Source organism: Typopeltis vanoorti, chromosome 4 (assembly GCF_054136105.1).
Source record: "Typopeltis vanoorti isolate ZY-2024b chromosome 4, IOZ_Tvanoo_1.0, whole genome shotgun sequence".
Classification (NCBI taxonomy): Eukaryota; Metazoa; Arthropoda; class Arachnida; order Uropygi; family Thelyphonidae; genus Typopeltis; species Typopeltis vanoorti.
This window is the reverse complement of record NC_143552.1, coordinates 151324767-151348928: the sequence shown is the minus strand read 5'-3', so window position 1 is coordinate 151348928 and position 24162 is coordinate 151324767. Positions and strand designations below refer to the sequence as shown.

The 24162-nt window shown below is 36.8% G+C and overlaps 1 protein-coding gene across 1 annotated transcript in view; it reads left to right on the top strand.

Annotated features, from left to right (window-relative positions):
• Positions 1–24162, top strand: part of Exo84 (exocyst complex component Exo84) — a 230949-nt gene that overhangs the window by 124419 nt on the left and 82368 nt on the right. The window contains exon 11 of the mRNA XM_090391515.1: positions 8495–8639. Coding sequence (XP_090247641.1) covers positions 8495–8639 — 145 coding nt within the window. The remainder of the gene's footprint in view (positions 1–8494; positions 8640–24162) is intronic.

The window sequence follows — 24162 nt, the reverse complement described above, 5'->3', positions numbered from 1 at the left end:
TTCCATAATAATCACTCAGCCTGCACTCATTATACCAATTTGCCAATGCATATCTTCCAAATCATCTGTGGAACCCCCCCCCCCCTGGCCTATAGCAGCTATGAACTGTATATTTGTCTTACTGACCTTGATTTCACCCTCCTGCCTATCTTCTATTCTTTTAAGCTGCAATTTATCCTCTATCATCAGCAGTACCCCTCCCCCATCATATCTTTTCTATCTTCCTGGAAAATACTAAACCCTTCATATTCTATCCCTGTAACTACATTATCTGCTGTAAGCCAAGTCTCACTAATGCCTAACTTTTGGTGAGGTTGCATTGTTGATTCTCGTAGATAGGCTTATACGTTGGTTATGCATTTCTAAATAACTTAGGGAATTGAAACAACGTAGATCCGAATATAAATTAAATAATACTTTAATAGATATTTCCGATATTTCGGCAATGTCTCATTGCCATTTTCTAAAGGAACTTACAAAAGGCAGGAGCACAACAGGCTCTAACAATATAGCAACTGGAAATGAAAATATGAAGCTATCTTTCTCCTAGAAGTCCTGATGGTGCCCTCTGGCGGGCTAAGTAGGCATTCTTGGCCGTTGGGCTGAAGGTCTGCTGATGTATGCCTCCCATACAACCAAATTTGTTGAGGTTTGGAGAGTTTCTTAGGGCAGAGGTTGATTCCATAAATAATCTTTCGAATTTATATTTGCTCCGGTGTATTATTTTTGCTTTCTTCCACCGTATTCTGTGGCGAGTATCCAGAGCATGGTCTGCAAGACCAGAATGGCTATATTTGTAAAACCGGATGTAGTCCTTGTGTTCAGAAATTCTGATATTCGCTGTCCTGCCTGTTTGGCCAAAGTACGACAGTTTACAACTGCAAGGAACCTGGTATATCACCAGGTAGGTCTAGGGGAAGTGGTTGGTCTTTGGTAGAGCGGATAAGGGATGCCAATTTTCTGTAAGGCCTGTAACAGGAGGTGAGGTCATGTTTTTTTAGAATTTTGGTAATTTTTTCTGAGGTGCCTCGGATGTAGGGAATGATGATGGATTTAGAGTAATCTTTTTTGTGGAGGGGGGAGAAGGGGGCTGTGGTTTGTAGGTTTTAATATTTTTTGGATTTGGGGGGGGGGGTAGCCATTGGCTGAGAAAGTGTTTAGGATGTGATTTAGTTCAGTGTTAAGGGCTATGTCGTTAGAACAGATTAGTTTAGCCCTGTTGTATAGTGTTTTTACCACTCCATATTGTTGTGAGAGGGGGGGGGGGGGTGAGATTGTTGGTGGATGTATCTGCCTGTATGGGTGGGTTTTCTGTAAACTGAGAAAACCAAAGTTCCATCAGGCTGGCGGGTGACTAGTGTGTCTAGGAAGGGGAGGCAGTTGTTTTCCTCTTTTTCCAGGGTGAACTTGATTCTGGTGTGTTGGTTGTTTAAGTGTGTGAGGAAGGAGAGGAGAGTTTCAGAGCCATGTGGCCAAATAGTGAACACATCATCAACATAGCGAAGCCATATGGTTGGTTTTTGTGGGGCAGAGGCTAAGGCTTTTTCCTCAAAGGTCTCCATAAAGAAATTGGCTAAGGGTGGGGAGAGTGGTGAGCCCATGGCTGTCCCCTCTATTTGTTTGTAGAATTTTCCCTGCCAAACGAAATAGCCTGAGTTCATTGTGAACTGAAATAGGGCTGAGATATCGGGAGAAAATTTAGCTTGGATTAGCTCTAAAGTTTCCTTGAGTGGGACATTGGTGAATAAGGAGGAGATGTCGAAGCTGACCATTATGTCATTATGTTGGAGTGTAAGGTTTTCTATGCTGGCTTTGAAGTGGGCTGAGTTTTTTTTATGTGTGATGGTGTGTTGCCAGTATAGCGTGTGAGCTCTTTGGCTAAATATTTAGCTAATTTGTATGTGGGGGAATCAATGCCATCCACTATGGGACGTAATGGCACATTTTCTTTATGTATTTTTGGGAGTCCGTAAATACGGGAGGGTATAGAGTTAAACGGTTTTAATCTGTTGGTAACTTCTACAGGCCAAGAAGTGACTTTCTTAAGGAGGCTGTGAAGTTTTTTAATTTGTGAGTTGGTGGGATTGTAATTGATAGGGAGGTAAGTAGCCCGATCTAATAGGAGAGCATTCAGCTTACCTTTGTAGTCCTTTTGGTTAAGTACTACAGTTGCATTTCCTTTATCCGCTTTGGTGATAACTAATTCTTTATTATTTCTCAATTCCTGTAGGGCTTCAAATTCCTTGTTGGATATATTGGTTTTGGGTGGTTTTGCTATGGAAAGGACACAAGCTACATCCAGTCTTACACTGTTGGCGATTTGATGTGGAAGGTGGCGAATTCCTCTTTCAATCTGGATCATAATATCCTCACTTGGTATTTTTTTGGGAGCAATGGCGAAGTTGTGGCCACGTGAAAGCACGTTGAGAGCTTCAAGCTTCAGGGTGACTGAAGAAAGGTTGATTACGGTGTTGGTAGCAAGCTCTGGATTGACGGTGGAATTCTTTTTTATTAATTTATTGAATTTCTTCATCTGTCGACTATACCGGCGAACAAATCACCGCCACGCGGTTAGGCTTAGCCAAAATTAACGAAGCTATTCATACCCTCGAAGAGGAACTTTCGTGCACTTTGAATCAAGAACTGGGGACAATTTTACATGACGTCTCGTGTACCTCCGCAGACAAAGAGTTTGAAAAGATACGAAGCCGACAGATGAAGAAATTCGATAAATTAATAAAAAAGAATTCCACCGTCAATCCAGAGCTTGCTACCAACACCGTAATCAACCTTTCTTCAGTCACCCTGAAGCCTGAAGCTCTCAACGTGCTTTCACGTGGCCACAACTTCGCCATTGCTCCCAAAAAAATACCAAGTGAGGATATTATGATCCAGATTGAAAGAGGAATTCGCCACCTTCCACATCAAATCGCCAACAGTGTAAGACTGGATGTAGCTTGTGTCCTTTCCATAGCAAAACCACCCAAAACCAATATATCCAACAAGGAATTTGAAGCCCTACAGGAATTGAGAAATAATAAAGAATTAGTTATCACCAAAGCGGATAAAGGAAATGCAACTGTAGTACTTAACCAAAAGGACTACAAAGGTAAGCTGAATGCTCTCCTATTAGATCGGGCTACTTACCTCCCTATCAATTACAATCCCACCAACTCACAAATTAAAAAACTTCACAGCCTCCTTAAGAAAGTCACTTCTTGGCCTGTAGAAGTTACCAACAGATTAAAACCGTTTAACTCTATACCCCCCCGTATTTACGGACTCCCAAAAATACATAAAGAAAATGTGCCATTACGTCCCATAGTGGATGGCATTGATTCCCCCACATACAAATTAGCTAAATATTTAGCCAAAGAGCTCACACGCTATACTGGCAACACACCATCACACATAAAAAAAAACTCAGCCCACTTCAAAGCCAGCATAGAAAACCTTACACTCCAACATAATGACATAATGGTCAGCTTCGACATCTCCTCCTTATTCACCAATGTCCCACTCAAGGAAACTTTAGAGCTAATCCAAGCTAAATTTTCTCCCGATATCTCAGCCCTATTTCAGTTCACAATGAACTCAGGCTATTTCGTTTGGCAGGGAAAATTCTACAAACAAATAGAGGGGACAGCCATGGGCTCACCACTCTCCCCACCCTTAGCCAATTTCTTTATGGAGACCTTTGAGGAAAAAGTCTTAGCCTCTGCCCCACAAAAACCAACCATATGGCTTCGCTACGTTGATGATGTGTTCACTATTTGGCCACATGGCTCTGAAACTCTCCTCTCCTTCCTCACACACTTAAACAACCAACACGCCAGAATCAAGTTCACCCTGGAAAAAGAGGAAAACAACTGCCTCCCCTTCCTAGACACACTAGTCACCCGCCAGCCTGATGGAACTTTGGTTTTCTCAGTTTACAGAAAACCCACCCATACAGGCAGATACATCCACCAACAATCTCACCCCCCCCCCCTCACAACAATATGGAGTGGTAAAAACACTATACAACAGGGCTAAACTAATCTGTTCTAAGGACATAGCCCTTAACACTGAACTAAATCACATCCTAAACACTTTCTCAGCCAATGGCTACCCCCCCCCCCAAATCCAAAAAATATTAAAACCTACAAACCACAGCCCCCTTCTCCCCCCTCCACAAAAAAGATTACTCTAAATCCATCATCATTCCCTACATCCGAGGCACCTCAGAAAAAATTACCAAAATTCTAAAAAAACATGACCTCACCTCCTGTTACAGGCCTTACAGAAAATTGGCATCCCTTATCCGCTCTACCAAAGACCAACCACTTCCCCTAGACCTACCTGGTGTATACCAGGTTCCTTGCAGTTGTAAACTGTCGTACTTTGGCCAAACAGGCAGGACAGCGAATATCAGAATTTCTGAACACAAGGACTACATCCGGTTTTACAAATATAGCCATTCTGGTCTTGCAGACCATGCTCTGGATACTCGCCACAGAATACGGTGGAAGAAAGCAAAAATAATACACCGGAGCAAATATAAATTCGAAAGATTATTTATGGAATCAACCTCTGCCCTAAGAAACTCTCCAAACCTCAACAAATTTGGTTGTATGCGACTGCCCCAAATTTGGGAGGCATACATCAGCAGACCTTCAGCCCAACGGCCAAGAATGCCTACTTAGCCCGCCAGAGGGCACCATCAGGACTTCTAGGAGAAAGATAGCTTCATATTTTCATTTCCAGTTGCTATATTGTTAGAGCCTGTTGTGCTCCTGCCTTTTGTAAGTTCCTTTAGAAAATGGCAATGAGACATTGCCGAAATATCGGAAATATCTATTAAAGTATTATTTAATTTATATTCGGATCTACGTTGTTTCAATTCCCTAAGTTATTTAGGTTGCATTGTTGTTGTTATATGCCATCCAGTCATTTTCTGCTCTTGTTGATCTTGTGCACAAAGGCTCTCTATCCTCTTAGGTATACAATGTCCTTTATTGTATACCTAAGATATACAATATCTTAGGTATACAATAAAGTCTTGTCCTTTCTTCAAGCTATTGTAAGTTCAAGTTGGTAAGTTCTTTTATGTTGTTGTCCATCCAACTCTTTTGTGATCTTCCTCTTCTTCTCATTCCCTCAATCTTCCCAAAGATTCCCCAAAACTGCCTTTTCCAATGATTCACCAGCTCACTTAATATATCCAAAGTACATCAACTTCTGTTTAGTGATCATCACCTTCAAGGAGTATTCTCTCTCTCTCTCTCTCTCTCTCTCTCTCTCTCTCTCTCTCTCTTTAACTCTCTAAAATCTTCTTATTGGTCATCCTTTGCAGTCCATGGGATTTTTAATAGTCTCCTTCACACCTACAATTCAAATGTATCGATTCACTTTCTGTCTTTCTTCTTAATAATCTAGCTTTCATATCCATACACCACTACTGGAAATACCATTGCTCTATTATAAATTTGGAATTTATAAATTTTATTATGAATTTATAGTTTATAATAGAGGTCACAAAAATTGAGGGTGACCATTGGACTACCATAGGGTTCTGTCCTTAGTTCGTTACTCTTAATTTTGACTATACAAGGTTATTACATTCGCCTAAAGACTATAACCCTTTCGACAAACCTCCTGGGATTTATAATATTCCATGTTCTTGTTCCCTTTCTTACTTGGCAGACATATAGAAGTTTGGAAATCAGACAAAAAGAGCATGTTATAGAACAATAATAACAGAGAAGACTGTTTGGACTTTTCATTTCTCCCACACACACATCATAACATAAGAGCTCCATGCTTTACATACAGGATAACTTCACAACCTCTACAACATAAAAGAATCTACTATGGTTATCTACTCTTGATCAGGTTTTCAGATTATGTAAAAATAAAATAAAATTAATAAAAATTAATTAAAATATATATAAAAAATCCTCAATCCATCCTAAAAACATACTTTAGGTTTACAATCATTCATGGGGAGGAGTCACATAAAAAATAGCATTGATACTGCAAAGCACAGTTATCTAAAAGAACTAGAAAAGTTGTTGTTGTTGTTCTGTTTACAGGTCTCCTTGATATATGATAATATTTAGAACCATTGTGAGATCTGATTTTTAGCGATGAGGAAACAGAACAAGTACGGAGGTAAGCAACCATTATGCTTGCATCACGATGAATGTTGAATATGAGCAGACTGAGTTAGTGTAGATTATAAACTCTAGTGAGCAGACAATGATGCTATTCTTATTTTGGAATTATGATCAAGAGTTGAAAGGCTAGTGTATTATGCCTATGCTGTGATACCTGTGCATACTGTCTGTTAATTGCATGTTTTGACTAGTTGGCTTTGTTTTGTGGGATGAAAAACCTGAGTTTCTGGCAAGTGGAGAGGTGATATGGGAGAGATCAAAATCTGGTAAAAGGATATTGTAAGATGGAAGTGAAATATTTTGGCATGTTAGCAGAGAAGACTTGTGTGTGTATGCTCTTCTCACCTAGGAAAGGTTTTGTAAAACCTTTCCTAGGTGAGAAGATCATACACAGAAGATATAGTATATTCATAGAGTAAGGATTTTTTTTCTGTTTTTTTTTATATTAATTTTGTTATAAGGTACCTGAAGCAAATAAGGCCCAGCGTCCAATAAAGCCTGTTTAAAAAAAATCACATTTACAGTAAGTTGCACCAGTTTGGTTTCTTACACACACACACACACAGAGGACGCAATAAGCAATGGCAAATCAGTGGTGCCATATTGTCTAGCGACTGTATTGTGTCAATTTGACTTAGACCTTTGTGGGAGGTGGTTGTGTCTTCCCGTTTAATAATATTATGGTGCAATAATTTGTAAGTTTTAATTAAAAATATTGTTCTTTTCGTATTGTTTATTTTCGTATTATTGGAGGTGGTTGTGTCTTCCCGTTTAATAATATTACGGTGCAATAATTTGTAAGTTTTAATTAAAAATATTGTTCTTTTCGTATTGTTTTTATATTTAAATTGTTCTTTCAACATTCAGTTTTATGATAAAAAATGTTTTAATTGATTTGAATTCATATTTTACGTGAAAATAGATGTGATCTAATCTAGTTCGCGGCAGTTAATAAGGCCCAGTAAATTTGTTGATGGGCCTCATTAAACTTCTGGGTTGAATGTTAGCAAGCGGCCAATTATCTATGACTCCGATTCTTCTAACACTGAGTCCAAGTCTTGTGTCTCTCATCCAAGACATCAACATCATCCGTTTCGACTCTACTTCTCAACATCTTCAGATTCCGACAGTGAAACTACTGAACCAGTACCAAGATGGGAACAAACAGCAGAAGAGGGCGCATCAATAACAGTACCTGTAAGAACATGTCCTAATCCTCCATCTTGTGATTCAGATAACTCCAGTGATGATATTCCATTGGCAAATCTAAAAACAAAGAACTCTTTGAAGTCATCGTTTCAGGAGTTAATGCCAACGCCAAATTATGCAGTTGTAAAGGCAATACCACGAAGAAAAGCATTAAATTATAAGGGCCAGAGAGTGACCAAAGATATTTTCAAAGAAAAGGATAGTAAGAAAGAGAAGGCTGCCACTAAAAAACAGGATGAACCAAAAAAATAATAAAGGAACAAACAGAGTGTCAAAAGAGGGATGTATTGCCATGGATGCAGAGAAGAAAAGGTTGCTAATATGAGGCAATGCACATGGCGTCTTAAATGGTACCATGAAGGGTGTGTCGGTCTCACCAAAAAAAGAATGTGGTGTATTTGTATGCCCTTATGACTGTTCTTAAGTTATTAATTATGATTAAAATTAATAATAATTGTTATATTCTTTTTTAAATATTTAATTTTGTTCAAGGGCTTTATTAAACTACTATGGTTTAATAAGGCCCACACAAGGTGTTTTTTAAAGACTTGGTTAAAATATAAATTACTGCAAGAATTGTTCTTATTTGTGTTTTTTTTTTAATTAGTGATAATACAAACTTTAATATGAACACAGTTGTTTCAATTAATCTAAACAATTGTCTGACTTATTCAAATTTTAAATAAGGTGGGCCTTATTTGCCTCAGGTACCTTATATATTATTTGTATTTATTTTTATTTTTACATAGTCCAGAAACCCTTCTCTAGAGACCAAGCATGGAACTTTTTCAAACCGCTTCACCAATAAGCAAAGCAGGCTGTGGCCTTGCACCAGCAATGAAATTCATCTCCCACTTCAATCGCAAACATCCTTCCCCATGGCAGGATTCAAACTTGCAGCTTGAAGAGTAGATATGCTAACCACACAGCTAACCAGGCCAATAAGGATGTTTGACAATAAAGTGATGAGTGCATTTTTTTTCTCTCCTTAAAACTAAAAGTAATAGTCATATAATTGATATAATTGTTGCATTCATTAGGATAGTAGAGCTTATGATTATATTTACTGTAATTGTTTGAGAAGTAATCAGAATCATAAAAACTTGTCAGTAATATATTTTTTTTAGTTCTAGAATTGATAATAGAGTCAAGCATCTGATAAATATACTGATGAATGAACTTCGTGTCTCTCCTGACCGTTCATTGCAAGGAGGTCCGAGAGCTGCACGAAGAGCTGTTTCTCTTCTTATAAAGTTGGGGAAATCATCTGAGGTATTAAATTTTTTCTTAAATCTTATTCTAAATTTTGCCTTCAGTTTTCTAATAAAATAGAATTAATGTCTTCAATTCTATTAAATTGAAAATGTTTTTTTTTTAAATTAAAGTATAGTATATCATTCATACTATTACATGATGTCTTCTATTAGCATATTAGGCTAAAAAATCAACCTGTCATTGGCATTAAAACTCACCTTACTTTAACTTGACTTTACTAGAATAGGGTGAATCCTAATTCTGCAAATCGCTATAATCTGCTCTTTCAGCTGCATCCATTCTCTGACCTGTTTGTCTTGCAAATTTGCAAGAGATATGAATTTTCAAGTATTTCTTAGTTAATCACAGTCAAAACTCCTTATGTTTCTAGCATTCTCGATGGGATTCAGATCCATTTATTTCCAGCTGGAGGGTACTTGTCATTCTGATTGCTTTGCAGTGTTGTATTTCTGATTTCATATAAAAATGCATATAATTGTAATAATACATGTTACAGAGAATGTAGTGGAAGGAGTGAATGCATACAAAATAAATGAGAGTATAAAAGAAGTAGCTGAAAGTAATGTGAATGATAAGGTAACAGAAAAATAGTGCACTTATGTGGTGGCCTGTTCACAGGACAAAATGAGATTGTGGACGACTGAAGAAATGATTGGCATGTAGTGTAGCAGGGAAAATGAAAGAAAAAGTGAACTGAAAAAGTATGAAGGTGCAAGAAACTAGTAGTAAGAGGATATTATGAAGATTCAATGATAAGAGGTGAACTTAATGAGAAAGTGATGAAAGTATATTTCCCAGGTATGAAGATAAAGGATGTAGGTTTTTTCCACTTGATAATAAAATTAATCATGCCAAGAAATATTATTGTTTAACTCTTTATCAAGAAATAAGAGAAAGAATGATTATGGAAGGATAACTTTACTCATTGCCAAGGATAGGAAGGTGACAGAAGTAGAAAAAATAGTTGAGCTACAAACCAATTACTTTGCAAAAGTGTATTGTCTTGGCAAAGACTTTGTAGTTACTGATGTGAGAATTGAGGTAGATCAACTGGAGGTGCTCATTGTGTTGAAAAATATCAATGTTATGTATGCTACAAGAATGTGCAAGAGAAGTGGCAATGCCTCTAATGCAATCATTTAGTCTCAGCTCTAGCAAGATTCCAAGGGAGTGGAAATTGGGAAAGATAGTTCATTTACATGAAGGTGACTGCAAAACAGAAGAAAAATTACAGAATTATTTAATATGCAGAAAACATTGGAATAATTGGTTAAAAGTAAAATCCATCACTGGATGGATAGGGATATGATACCCTATGCTGGATCATATGGCTTTGTAAAAGGCAGGTTTTGCCTTAGTAATTTATTCACAATTTATAATAAGGTGATAGTGGAATTGGACAAAGGAAATGGTTACAACATGATATTGCTGAACTTGACAAATGCATTTCACTGAATACTCTATGAAAAACTAAGCAAATGGGAATGGATATGAAGCTGGTGTATAGGCTTGTACATTGAACCTCCAGCATCATGTTGTTTAAGGAAATTAACAATGTAGAATAGATAATGACTAAAGATATTTAATTATTATTTCCTGTATTTCACCAATGTTCAGTCACCATCTTCAGGGATTAATACACTGGTATTAAACATGTGCCAGTGAGGGTTTCCCTTATCAGAGGCAGCCCAACAGCCAAGAGCATCCAACCAAAGCCAATAAGTGGCATAATTATAGGACTCTAGATCATCCTGTATCTCTCTCTTGTTCTATCTTTGTTACTGAAGTATGCCTGCGTGCATGTGTTTGATACCAGTGTATTAATCCTCACAAACTATAGGAAGTAATAATTAAATATTTTTAGTTATTATCTAGTCTCCATTGTTAATTTCCTTAAACAATATGAAGCTGGCGGCATGGATAGAGGATGGCAGACATACACATGACAGAGAAATATATGGTGGAGTGGAATCAAGCTGAACAAGGAACAATCTTACAGATTTCCAGCGGATTTATTTAGAAGTATAACATCATCTGCATAAAGCAAAGAGCTGAGATTAACATCTCCAATTTTGATATCAGGTTTAATACCACTTTCCTTCATAATGTGATCCATATAGATAATGAATAACAGAAAGGATAATGTACATCCTTGCCTGACACCAGATTTAATGTTAAACCATCTTCCTGTACTTCCTTCAGTTTTAACTGTTGACTTATAACTCAAATAAAGACTAAGTATTGCTCGATATAATGCCCCATTGGCACCATATAACAGTAGCATAATGAATAGCTCTCTCTCTTGGCACCTTGTCATATGCCTTTTCCAGATCTACAAAACTTACGTACAGGTCTTTGTTATATTCCCATGATTTCTCTACTATTTGTCGTAAAGTGAAAATCTGACCCTCACAGCTTGTGTTTTGCCAGAATCCAGGTTGTTCTTCACCAAGCTCCTCTTCCACAATCCTTCTCAACTGTTTCTAAAGTATACTGGCATAAATCTTATCAGGAACACTCAGTAGAGAAATACTTCTGTAATTCTCACATTCAGTTTTATTTCCCTTTTTTATATATGGGTGCTATGAGAGATCTATTCCAATCACCTGGAATTCGTCCCTCTGTCCAGGCCTTCTGAACTATGCAGTGCAACTACTGTAAAACTTTTATACCTGGAACATTTCTTATAGAATATCATTTTATACCATACTTGAGCATTTCTGGTAGAATATCATCTACTCCACTGCCTTTCCACATTTCAAGCTTTTGATGGCGTTTTCTACTTGAAGTATGGATATGTATTCCTGATTGTATGCCTGGTCAATGTTTTTTACCACTGTGCTGTCTCTGATTGTTTCATTTAGCATTTTTTCAAAGTAAGTACTCCATACTTCAAGGATATCTTTTTCTCCCATTTTCATGTCACCTTTATAATATCTAATACCTTTTACAGAATTCTTTCTCCATTTCTGAGCTTCAACAACCTCCAGAATATCTTGCCATCTTCTTGATATTTATTTTCTATGTTCTTACCAAAGTCTTCCCATGTCTTTTATTTAGCTAGTTTTACACAGTGTTTAGCTTTCTTACATTTATCTCTGTATTCTCTAAGAGCACAAGCTGACTTATTTGCCAGGAACTTTTGATATGCTTTCTTCTTTTCGTTCACTGCCTCACTAACTTCCTGTGCTCAGAAATTCTAACTTCAGAACTCCATCATGGAGTTCTGATTTGGTCTATCCTTGCAGACAACCTCACATGCCTCTCTGGCTGAATCAGTTGTTTTCTTTAGGGCTTGCCACTGAATCTCCAAGGTTTGGTTCCTGTTCACAAACTCTCATTTTTTCTTGAATAATGTTTGTGTATTTTAGTCTACACTTCACATCCCAGAGCTGCTCAACTTTTATTCATTTTAAAACTTTCTTACATATTCTTCTTTTCAATATGAAATTCAATTTTATCGTTCTCAAGACTAAATGGTGATCACTTCCAATTTCAAATCCTCTGTACACTCTAGTGTCCTGCACCAGAGAGAAAACATCACTATCAACAATGACACAGTCAATGAATCTCTTCTTATTCCTTGCCTCTTCTCTCCATGTGAATTTGTACATTTTTATGTTGGAACATGGCGTTAGTAATAACCAGTCCATGTCCTGAGTAGAAATCCAACAGGTATTTGTCATTATTATTAGCTTTGCTCACAACATATTAGCTTTGCTCTTTTCTCTATATTTTCCCAAAACATATTCGTATGTCTGATCATTTTCTACTCTTCTATTTAGATCCCCAACAAGGACCAACTTTTCCTTTTTCATTGTGTCAGTTGCTTTCTCTAAAGCCTGAAAAAATTCTTCCACTTCTACGTATAACCTTCTGTGGGACCATAGGCACAAATAAGTCTCATTGTCCAGTTCCCCATTCTCATATTTGTCCACATTACTCTACTTGAAATTGCCTGCCATTCAAGAAGATTAGCCTTGTATTTAGTATTGAATCCTATGGCCACTCTGTAATTAAAATGAAAAGCCAAACGGCTAGTTTTCTGGCAACTTAATAGTTATTAAAGGGATAAAAATCCTATGTTTTTATATAGCCAGTAAGTGAAACTCAAGATCGAGAACTACGATCTATGAGTTTCAATGCTGAAACTCATAGACCGAAACTCATTTTTCGGTGTTGAAACTCATAGATCGTAGTTCTCGATCTTGAGTTTCACTTACTAGCTATATAAAAACATAGGATTTTTATCCCTTTAATAACTATGGCCACTCTTTTTCCTTGATTGCCATTGACTGAATGTATCATTTATTGCTCAGAAAGATCTCACCAGTTTTTGTCTTTTTTTGTTTCAGTCATCCCTATTATGTCAATCTGGTACTTATCCAATTCCTCAGTTAGCTCCATTTCTTTGCCATTCAGGCTTCTTATATTGATAGTACCGATCTTGAACTCTGATGATATTGAGTTGGGATGTGTTTTAGGATTTGTTCCAATAGCTGACTTTTTGCTGTTCACCCTGGTTCCCTGGCAAAAACAACGGGGGCCTTGTTGAACCGGGCGACACCCCAGCCAGCATGGAATTCTGTCATGTTGTACCATCATTTTATATTGTGGTTTAAGCCTATAAGAATACAATTTGGTCAGCTAAATTCCAAATTGCTAGCTCATCCTTGTTTGTTCAGTATCCAGGTAGATACCTAACTGTTTGCACCACGAGAAGGTGAACGATTTGGGGTCATTGGTTGACAGAGAGTTGAACTGGAGAATTCATATAGCAAATGTTGACAAAATAGCTTAAAAGATTACTTGGATGTTGAAGAGCATTCACGGGTAAAGATTGGGAGTAATTATCCATCTTTATAAGGCTGTGATTCAGCTTATTGTCTACTGTGCACAGATTTTGTGCATCAGGGTTTCTTTGAATCAGAAAGTGGTGAAAAAGGTTCACATACGAGTAAGTTTTAGGAGAGATATGTTTGGTAGTGTGAGAATAATGTTTAGTGTCGGTATCCTGCACTGAGTCTTTTGACTCTATTGAAAAATATCCTTGTAATAATAATAATATTCATTTTTATGTTGTAAAACTGTTTTTGAACATTCATTAATTTTTTTCAGTATTTCCTGGTGCAGAGGCAACAAGTTGATTAGTTTATTTAAATGATATAAATATAGAGCATGTGCTAACCCAGGGGTCTCCGAACTACAGCCCACGGGTCAGATGCAGCCCGCGATATGATTTTATCCTGCCTGCCATTTGGACTAATTTTTTAATAAGAATCTGCAAAAAAAAAAACACGGGGTGTTGATAGATTTCAAATGCATTAATTAAAATTGTGTTCAAAATATATTCCCGAATAGCAAAAAGTAACCGTAATCCAGCTTACGGTGTTTCTGACTGTAAAATGTCAGTTAAAATGGACTAACGAAGAAAAAAATTTGAATTTTACAAGCAAATTTGAAGAAATTTGCTTGTAAAATCTCTGTTTTTGGGACAACTTCTTGTAATTATTCTTCTTGTAATTTCGCTACTTGTTAGCACTTCAAAATTTGAACCTGAGTTTAATAAGATTTTAAAAACACAAACACAGTTACATCATTCACATTAATGGTTTTATTATAATTTGTGATAAAAATATGAGAATTTGCTGATAATGTTCGTTGTCATTAATATACGATAATTTAATCTCACATACTCTGTAATCAGTTTTATCTGCTTTCAATAAAACTCATATATCTAGTTCTAGAGTTTTTTTTTTTTTTTATTATGGCCTACTGAAGAACAGTGCTGAAGTACCCAATGTGGCCCTCACGGCGAAAAGTTTGGAGACCACTGTGCTAACCTATAATTATAAATATATACAAAGAAAATCTGCTGTAATAACTTCCCACATCTGCAAGGGTGTGTGTAGAGGGGGGGAGGCATTTTACAAATACCTGTTTTAGTGAAACTATACATCTTGAAAGGGTAAGAAAAAATTCCTTAGAACTAATATTAAATACATAAGTTGATTATTATTATTAACATCTGACTTCCATGGAGTCAGAGACTCATCATAGGAAGTACACGCTATCACATACACAAAGCTCATCCAACTACCTTAAACTGTTCAATGTGTCTATATTCTCAACACACTCAGGCAATGCATTCCACTCACCAAACACTCTCTATGTAGAGAATCTTCTCCTCACTCCTCTGCTTGCATCCTCCTTATACAGTTTCCAGGGATGGCCTCTTGTTCTACTCCCCTATCCCATTCTATGAAAAATCTTTTCCATGTCAACCTGATTACAACTCTGACTAACTTATATATGTCTCAATCATATCACCCCCCCCCACACACACACCTCCTATTCACGATGCTTTGCAATTGACATTCTCTTAATTTGTCCTCACACTCCACATTTCAAAGATCTCTAGTGGTCTTTCAAAGACCACTCTCTAGGATTTTTTTGCCTGATTTGTTAATTTCTGCTTATACTACACTTTTGTTGTCCTTACTCACTCTCCTGGCTTGTTCTTTATACTCTTCATGTAACTGATTATTACCATTATTCATCTTGTATTTGCCTTCAAAGTGCCTTCTTCTTCCATATTTCATGCTTAAGCCCCTCATTCATCCATTTTACATTTACCTTATTCAGCCTTTTGACCCTCAGAATACATTCATACATTGATGCTGTGATGTATTTCTTTGTCGTTTCCCAAGCAGCATTTATTTCCTTACTGTTCAACTCCTTATTCCATGCTATAGTTCCAAGCTGTCTCTTAAGCTTGTCATAATCACCGTGATCACGGTCACTAAATGGAGGAAAGTGTGAAACTCCACTCGCAATTATGTTTTCTGATGAAACAATCAGATCTAAAACTCAATCCTTGCACACCCTCCTTTACATGCTGCCTGAGATAGTTGTCTTTCAAGACTCAAATTCATTTTCCTTATTCCCAAATGCTATCTCTTCATCCTAATTTATACTGCCATAATTGAAATTGCCCATAATAATCACCCTTCCTTTGTTCACTAACTCTAGCTTTTTATACATTTCTTTCACCACCCTCCACTTTCCCTGGCCTATAGCAACATCCAAATAAATATATTTTCCAATCAACCTCCACCTCACACCACACTGCCTCAAAACCAGTGTCAATATTTCCCTAATTTCTAGTCTACCTTATGAGGACATAATTCCCCTGCTATCATCAGCAGCACTCTTCCCCCCCTCCCCCTTCTTATCCTTTCTATCCTTGTGAAAAAACACTGTACTACCCTTCCATTTCTATTACTGTTAAGATATCATCTTCAGTCAACCATGTTTTACTTATTCCAGTGATTTTGGGGCAAATAAACTCCATCAGTGAAACCATTTCATCTCCCTTATTTCTGATGCTCCTGGCATTTGTAAATAAAGTGAACTGTTGTGTGAGGAAAATCACACAGCAGTTCACTTTTATATATCTATTACCAGTCCTACCTAAGATGCCTGTTGGTTGTGATTTTCCTCACCATACCTGCCCTTTGTCTAGTTACCTTTATCACTGCTTACCACATATATCTGCTCATTCTCAACTTCCTCACAAACATCTCGATCTATCCCATTTCTATTCTGAACTTCCCCATACATACATACATTCACTACTTCTTCCACCATCCACTCTTTTTATGCCATGTCTCCCTGTCCATCTAGGCTACTTCTCCTTCCCTCCCCCCCGTTTCCCTTTTCTTCTTGCTTTCCCATTCTCTCTTCATCTCTTACACTACTAGTTTCCATTGCCAAGCACTTCTGTCTCTTCAATACCACTCTCCTGATTTTTCATTTCATTTCTTACTTCTGATCTCTTGCTTGCATCACGCACCGCACTTCCATCTAACAACAGTTTTTCCAGTTCACTCACGCCATAGCCATTCAAATACATTCCATCATGTCTGTATAATTCCATTCTTCCCTCAAATATAATACTTTTACAAACTGCACTCCTCACACGGCTCTGCTAGCATACCGTTCATGATTCTGGCTCTCCATCTCAACTGATCATTGTCATACCTCAGTAACACACACTGACAACTTTTCCCACTATGTTGTTATCTTTCACTCCTCTCAATATCCTCTTGATATTCATCCTTATATTCTCCTTTTGTTCACTTAAATCATTTGTCCCCATAACTATCACTAATTGCTCATTTCCTCCTCATGTCCAAAGCATGAATTAACTTGTTCATTCTCCCTCCTGCTATTCTCAAATCACTCGTCACCTCATTTACCCACTTTTTTCTTTCGCACACTTTTATTTGTTTCTATAATCACTCCACATACTCCTCATTTAATTTTTCATTCTGAATAATTGTTTCATCAAATCTTGCATTCCGACAATTTCACTCTCTGTCACTCCTGTAGTCTCGTTACCTCCCGTTCTGCTTCTTCATTTATACTTCCTTTCACTCTCTTATCTCTTACTTTCACTTCTACATTCTTGCATCCTTTCACTCTCTCAGTCTCACTAGCTTTTGTTCTGTTTCTTTCATATGCACTATATTTCATTCCTTCAGTCTACTTTGCATTCGTTGACTCGTAGTCTAACAAAATATTGCATTTCCTACAAATCCATACTTTCTCCTGTCTCCTGTTCAGTCTCTCTGCAAACACATCTCTTATATTTCGGCACGCATACATATTACTCGTTACATTAAACTATTTTCAAAAAATTTTACATCGTTAATGGCACTTGATTTTAGCAGCGCTCACCTGGTTGCACCAGTCAATACCTGTGTGGTTAACCTTGTGAGTATCGCCATTGTGTTCCATTCGGAGAAGGCAAAATTCAAAATTTCAGTCAATGAAGTTGGTAACTATTCCCAAAGCCAGAAATCATGTAGACACACTAAGTTATCAAAAAGAAACAGTATCACTATTGTTATGCAAAATAGCACTTATTTTTCTGCAGCTCTTTACTAATGCTATGCATGTTGCAGTCCTCTAGTGGCTGTCTTTTGATTTGTACCATCAATTTGTATACGTTAGCACTAGCTGCTCTCTTCAGCTGTGTAAATAGTTGGATTCACTTTCTGTGTCGGTCTTACAGTGACAGTGGAAACTGAGTGAAGTATAAACTGCCAGTGATGCAATATTAGTGTCTTTCCATCAGACCATAGCACAATTTAGAACAATGCTGACATCTAAGCTAAATTGGCACCACATAATAATAATAATTATTATTATTATTGCAAGAGACCTCCAGGGAGTCAGGGACTCATTGAAGGAAGCCACATATCACCTCACACCTTCAAAGGCAAGCCATTTCAGTTATGTCCTACTCTATGAGAGAAATATCTACCTCTCACCCCATCTTGACTGCATTCATTCTCAAGTTTCATGGATACCCTCTTGTTCTCTCCTGACTCTCATTTGCTGGTCTGCAAAATCTTAGTTTGTCCTTATAATCTGCATTCTATAGTTCTGATATCATCTTTAACACACTCCTTGACACCCGCTCCACTGTATTTGCATCACCTCAGAAATCAGACCAGATCTGCTTCCACAGTCCAGATGCGATAGTAGCAATGAGCTGCAAAGATGCAAAATGATTTGCTTAACCTCCTTATATTTCAGTGTTTTTGTTTCAGCATTTCAATTATCCTTGAGTTGTATTTGTAATCTTTGCTACATGGGGCATAAAAGTCAACTTCTAATCTACTAAAACTGTAAGATCTCTAGCCTGATGAGGAAACGTCCAATGTTATGCATTAAGGGAAGCCACTACCCAGACTAGTTTTGACATTTATCGAGGTCTCTTGTTTGGCAACTCCTATAGGTAGAGATGACCTTGCTAATGCTTCTGCCTGGCTCCCACTGAAATGCATAACATTATACATATCCGTAAGGAGATGTGTTTTGCATTATGGGAGATGCTGAGATAGGTGTGATGGTAGCTTGCCCCACCTTTGCAACGAGTTCCTGGTGTTGTACTACCTTACCCCACTCCTGAAGATACTTTTAGGCGCAAACTTTGTTTGCTCATGCTTGGATAAAGGATTAAACTAAATTTATTATAGTCTAACCAAGTGAAAAATAAACTTTTAACATACTACATCATATTTTTAACTCAGACATTAAATTATATCATGCACTCTAAACCTTCACATATGCTAATTCTATCTTAACACACATAACTCAGTAGGTTATTTCACAAAATTAAACTCATGACCTAGAGTCCTTATTAATGATCTCAACTCTAACAAAATTTTCAATACAATAGCAATCTCTTCCGCATGTTTCACTTCTAGACAGTTCTAATATAAGGCCTTACTTGGTCGTATAGTCCGCAATTGTAGATCCTTCTTTTACCCTCTGTTATAGCTCACTACCGGGAAGCTATTACGATATTGAAGATATTTCATCAACGGAAACCTTTAGAAAACTTGGCGGCTGGAATTTCAGAACTGACCGTCATTACTGCATAATCGAGCTTTCTATCACTTCCGGATGTCTGTTGGCAGGATGTGGATCTGCGACCTTGAGTCTGCAAGACACACTGGAATTCCTTGTATCTAGGGCTAGAATTGAGAGCTGGAACAACGTCTGGTAAAGGCAATGACAAAACCAACAAGTGCGTGCCTTAGCGCCACATGCCACCAACGAGAAAGAGCCTTCTTACTACCTGCGGGAAAAGGAGCGCTTGAACTCTCGATCCGTTCCCCTTTTTATTCTCTTCCTTTGACATTGGAACTGCTACCGATTTTAATCCCTCGGGTATTTCCTGGGTCTGCACCCGCCACCTTTTTTCATCGTTGCATTAAGGTGGGAAATACCCGTACATACTTGACCTTCACCATGGTAATTGCCTTAGGTCATAAGATAATCCGTCTGGAATATTTCTTTGTCTGGAACTTTCTTTGTTCTTTACAAAAATTTTGGCAGTTACATTATTTAACAATTCACATAAAAATATTTCCATAGTACTAACATTAAAAAATTTGCTAATTAACCACAAGTGTTTAGTATGGATTTTTGTTTTCCAGTAAAATCGGTATATAAGGTATTTTTGCACAAAATCCTTCTATACCGATTAAGTCGGTGTGGTTGTTTTTTTGTCAGTTCTTTATTTTTTGGGATTTTGAAATGTGTGGCAAACATTTAAAAAATTTTAAATGTGGCAGCTAACTGCGACTTTGTCAATATTATTCTGGTGGTGTCACATTTGAAAATTTCAGTTCATCATGTATCTGGAATTTTCAAATGCATCACCAAAATATTGAGGAAATTCCAGTTGCTAGCACATTTAAACCATGCAATAAAAACTTTTCTGCTCAAACTTCTATGAAGTCATGTTTCTTCACCTGGTATGCATCAGGTAACATGTGAGTGTCTTCTTAATTTTGTCAAATTGGTTACTCTAGAGATGTGGAAAATTTTCCAAAGGTGTGAAAAATTCTTATCTAAAATAGCATTAATTAGAATTTTTTTCATAAGTATTGTTATGTATTTTACACGTCCTTTTTTTTTTTTAATTCACTTCATATGATCCCACAGTGGAGCATACATCATTTTGGGCATGTACCCTTGCATTTAAGAGCTATATATATGTAAATCCCACCCGACAAAAGTGGTTAAGTTTATGCTGCATTAGTACTAATCTTTATCACATAACTTCACTTTTTATTGTTTTACGTTAATACTGTGTGTGTAGGCCAAGGGTTTGATAATTCCAAAGCCTTGTTATAGAGGTCAAAATGATACTTTTTTCAAACTACAGTTACAGCCTGAGTTACCTAACACACGACTTATGTAAATTTGCAGTTACGTAATAAATCTACTAGTGCTTATGAACATGTTTGCAGCTTTGTGCAGGTGCGTCTTTGACAGCCTTATTGCAATACAGTAGTAGATGCCTCGCGCAGTTAGCTTAGTGATTTGTTATCACTGCTAGTTTCATTTTTTTTTACCCTTAAAATGGAATGCAAATGCAAAACCAAATGCACTGGTAATAAATCTAAAAAACAATCTGCAATTACTTTAGAAGAAAAGTTGAAAATAATTTGTATGTGTGAAGACGAGAAAATTCTATCAGCAATAGCTCGGGAAATAAATCGACTTATTTTGACAATGAATACAATACTGAAGGATAAAGTTTGCATTGTTGAAAGCATGAAAGATGCGGTAGCGTTGAAGGGCACAACTATTACCAAGAAGAGGCTGGGCCTGATATCAGAGGTGGAGAAATTATTGTCTCAGTGGATTAATGATCTGACACAGAAGCAGATACCATTAAGTTTACTGATTATCCAGGAGAAGGCTATGTCCTTTTATAAGGATTTCAAAGAGCAGGCCGGCATCACGGATGCAGAGAGTACATTTAAAGCTAGTGCTGGATGGTTCGAACCATTCGAACAACCTTCAACATCAAAAGGGGTAAAACTTCCCGCAGAACAGCATTCCTTAGAAAAGCCAACTTGGCCATCACAAAACATTTTTTTTTATTTGAAAAGTGAATATTTCAGTTTGTTTTTATATTCTTTTTATATTATGTATTTTTTATACTTTCATATTTACAGTATGTATATTATTCAAATACAATTGATAAATTTTGTTATAATTGAATTTTTTTTTAATCACCCCAAAAATGAAAAATATTAAAAATGGAAAATATCTAATTAATGTCAAAAAAATTAATGTAAGAAGCAGTATGAGTAGCCATTGAACATTTTATTGTATGTATGTAATTTACAAATTCGACTTGCATAAAATTCGAGTTACGTAAAGTTTACGGAACGCATTACTTATAACTCAGGGTGCAACTGTACTTACAACTGTACTAACTGTAAGTATAGTTACACCCCAAGTAACTGTACTTAGTTCTCTAATAAGCAGAATAGTGATCTCACTTTAGACAAAAGTTGCCTACAACCTACAAATCTTTACAAATGTCCATCTTACAGTGATGTTTAAACCCAAATCCTGCTGGGTGAAGAGCAGGTATGCTATCTACTCAGCCAATGAAGCCAGAAAACCAATTATTAGTCATTTATTGTTCATTTTTTTACCTTGTTTTTCAAACTAAGTTCATAGTTGTTGTTTTTTTCCATCGCTGAGAATGGAATAAGTTATTTTTCAAAATATTTCTTTTAAGATTAGTAATAAACTAATAGTTTTATTAATAATTAATCATGACACATGGATATCATATATCCAACTAGATTGCCATCTTTGAATACAGTAAAGAATTACTGTGAAGACTAATAATTTATCACATTATAACAGATTAAAAAAAGTAAATATTTTATTACCAATATTTCACCTATTATTGAGCCATTTTTTCAACATTAATCATGAAAGCACAATGTATATAATTGAAAGTATAATGAAATTTCAAGGAAGTGTATGCTATGAAGATTAAAATCCATTGTTGTGCTCCATCTTTTGAATTTGCCTTATTTTATTGAGGATGGTCTTTTTTTTTTAGATCAAACTGTTTGCTGTGTTTAAGACAGTTATTATTAAACATAACCTTGTGCTTACATGTATTTAGTAATTCAAATATTCTGATGTTCTGACATGTCTTTTGGGTACAGAAGTACTGTTGTCAAAAACAACAGGGAGGATGTCATCCTCTGTCAAATACAATTTCAAAACCAGTCACCCATCAAGTCTGGGACTGATTTGTGTTATTTTTGGCAGAGAATGACACTCTCCCCATTTTGGTAATTTTCCAGCCAAATTTGTTTAAGTAAGGAGGGTTGTTCTTTAGAGTATATACAGATTCCCAGAATAACTTATGAAGCAAGTTTTTTTCGAGACATTTATTTTCTCCATATTATTTGCATGAAGAATGTTGTGCATATAGTCTGTTAATCCCCTTTTTTTTCATATTGATCTTAAATATATCATTTTGATGTTCTCCTCTTCATTTACTAGCAAATCATAGTAAATGAAGAGGAGACCTCCATACCAATACTACCCATCATATTCATAGATGGGTAGTATTGGTATGGAGGCCTGCAATGCTGTCATCAATCTACTCTTGTTCCACAGCAGGCTTCCATACCAATACTACCCATCTATGAACACAAACTGTGGAAAGATTTAGGAAAACACATATGGTTTTCTCAGGGCATTTGGTCATATCTGGTAGATGAACAATTTCACAGTTATTTGCAGATAACCATTTTATAGTTTACTGTTCATCCTTATGATTAGATTTTCAATTTATTGTCTGGTCGTGCACTTTGTATCATGTTAAATGGCTTTCTTTTTTTTTCTGATTTCCCCCAGTGCTGGAGTATAGTTTCCCAGTATTTCATTCATGCTGTTTCATCTTTTCATAAATGCTTTCTGTCACTAACCTTAAATCCTGTCTGTAGTTTTGAACAGTTCTCACCATTCCTCTTTCCATCTGATAGGTATCAACAAGTTGTGTATGGGGGAGCAATATCCAGGAAAAGGAAAGTCACTAGTGGAGTGCCTCAGGGCTCTGTTTTGGGGCCATTACTGTTTAACTTGTATATTAACGATATAGGTGAAGATTTGGATGGAGATATTCAGTTGTTTGCAGATGATGCACAGTTGGGACTAACATGAAGAGTAGTGAAGATGTTGTGGCCTTACAAGAAGACTTGAATAAATTGAGTGATTGGGCATGGAAATGGAGATATGAGTTCAATGTTCCAAAATGTAAGATTTTAAAATTTGGAAAACAAAGATGGGATGTAGAATTTATGCTTGGTGATGATATATTGTTGGAGGTGGAAGAAATAAGAGATCTGGGGGTGATAGTGGACAAGGATCTGAAATTTAGGGGACACATAGCCAATATTGTGAGGACAACACAAAAGCTTGGAATGATGCAAAGGACAGTGATGTGTAGAAGTAGGGAGATTCTTGTTCCATTGTATAAGGCTTTGATTAGGCCACACATGGACTATTGTGCCCAGATTTGGTCACATGGTTTTCAGAAGGATGAAGAGATGTTGGAAAGGGTCCAAAGGCGATGACTAAGGTAGTTTCTGACCTCTGGAATGTCGAGTATGAGGAAAGATTGAGAAGATGTAATTTGCAGAGTCTGGTGGACAGGAGGAAGAGGGGAGATATGATAGAGATCTACAAGTTGTTAAGGGGTTGTTATAGGATCAATGCTGGAGAAGTTCTACAGAAAATAGTGGTGGGAGATCGGGGGAGAACCAGAGGTCATCCCTGGAAACTGTATAAAGAGGGTGTGAGTAGGGGATTGAGAGGCAGGTTTTTTTTGTGCAGAGTTGTGAATGATTGGAATGCCTTGCCTGAGAGTGTGGTGTCTGCAAGGAGTTCGAATGTTTTCAAGGTATGGTATGATGAGCTGTGTGTGATAAAAGGACCTCCCAGATTAGTCTTCGACTCCATGAGGTCTCGGGGTAATAATAATAATAATAATTTGACAAATGCCGTGGTATCATACATATCCCAAGTTATGTGATCTTCCCAAATCAGTGCCTTAAACACTGATCTCCTTGCCATATTTTAGTGGGATGAGGATAATCCTGTCAACTTCCTT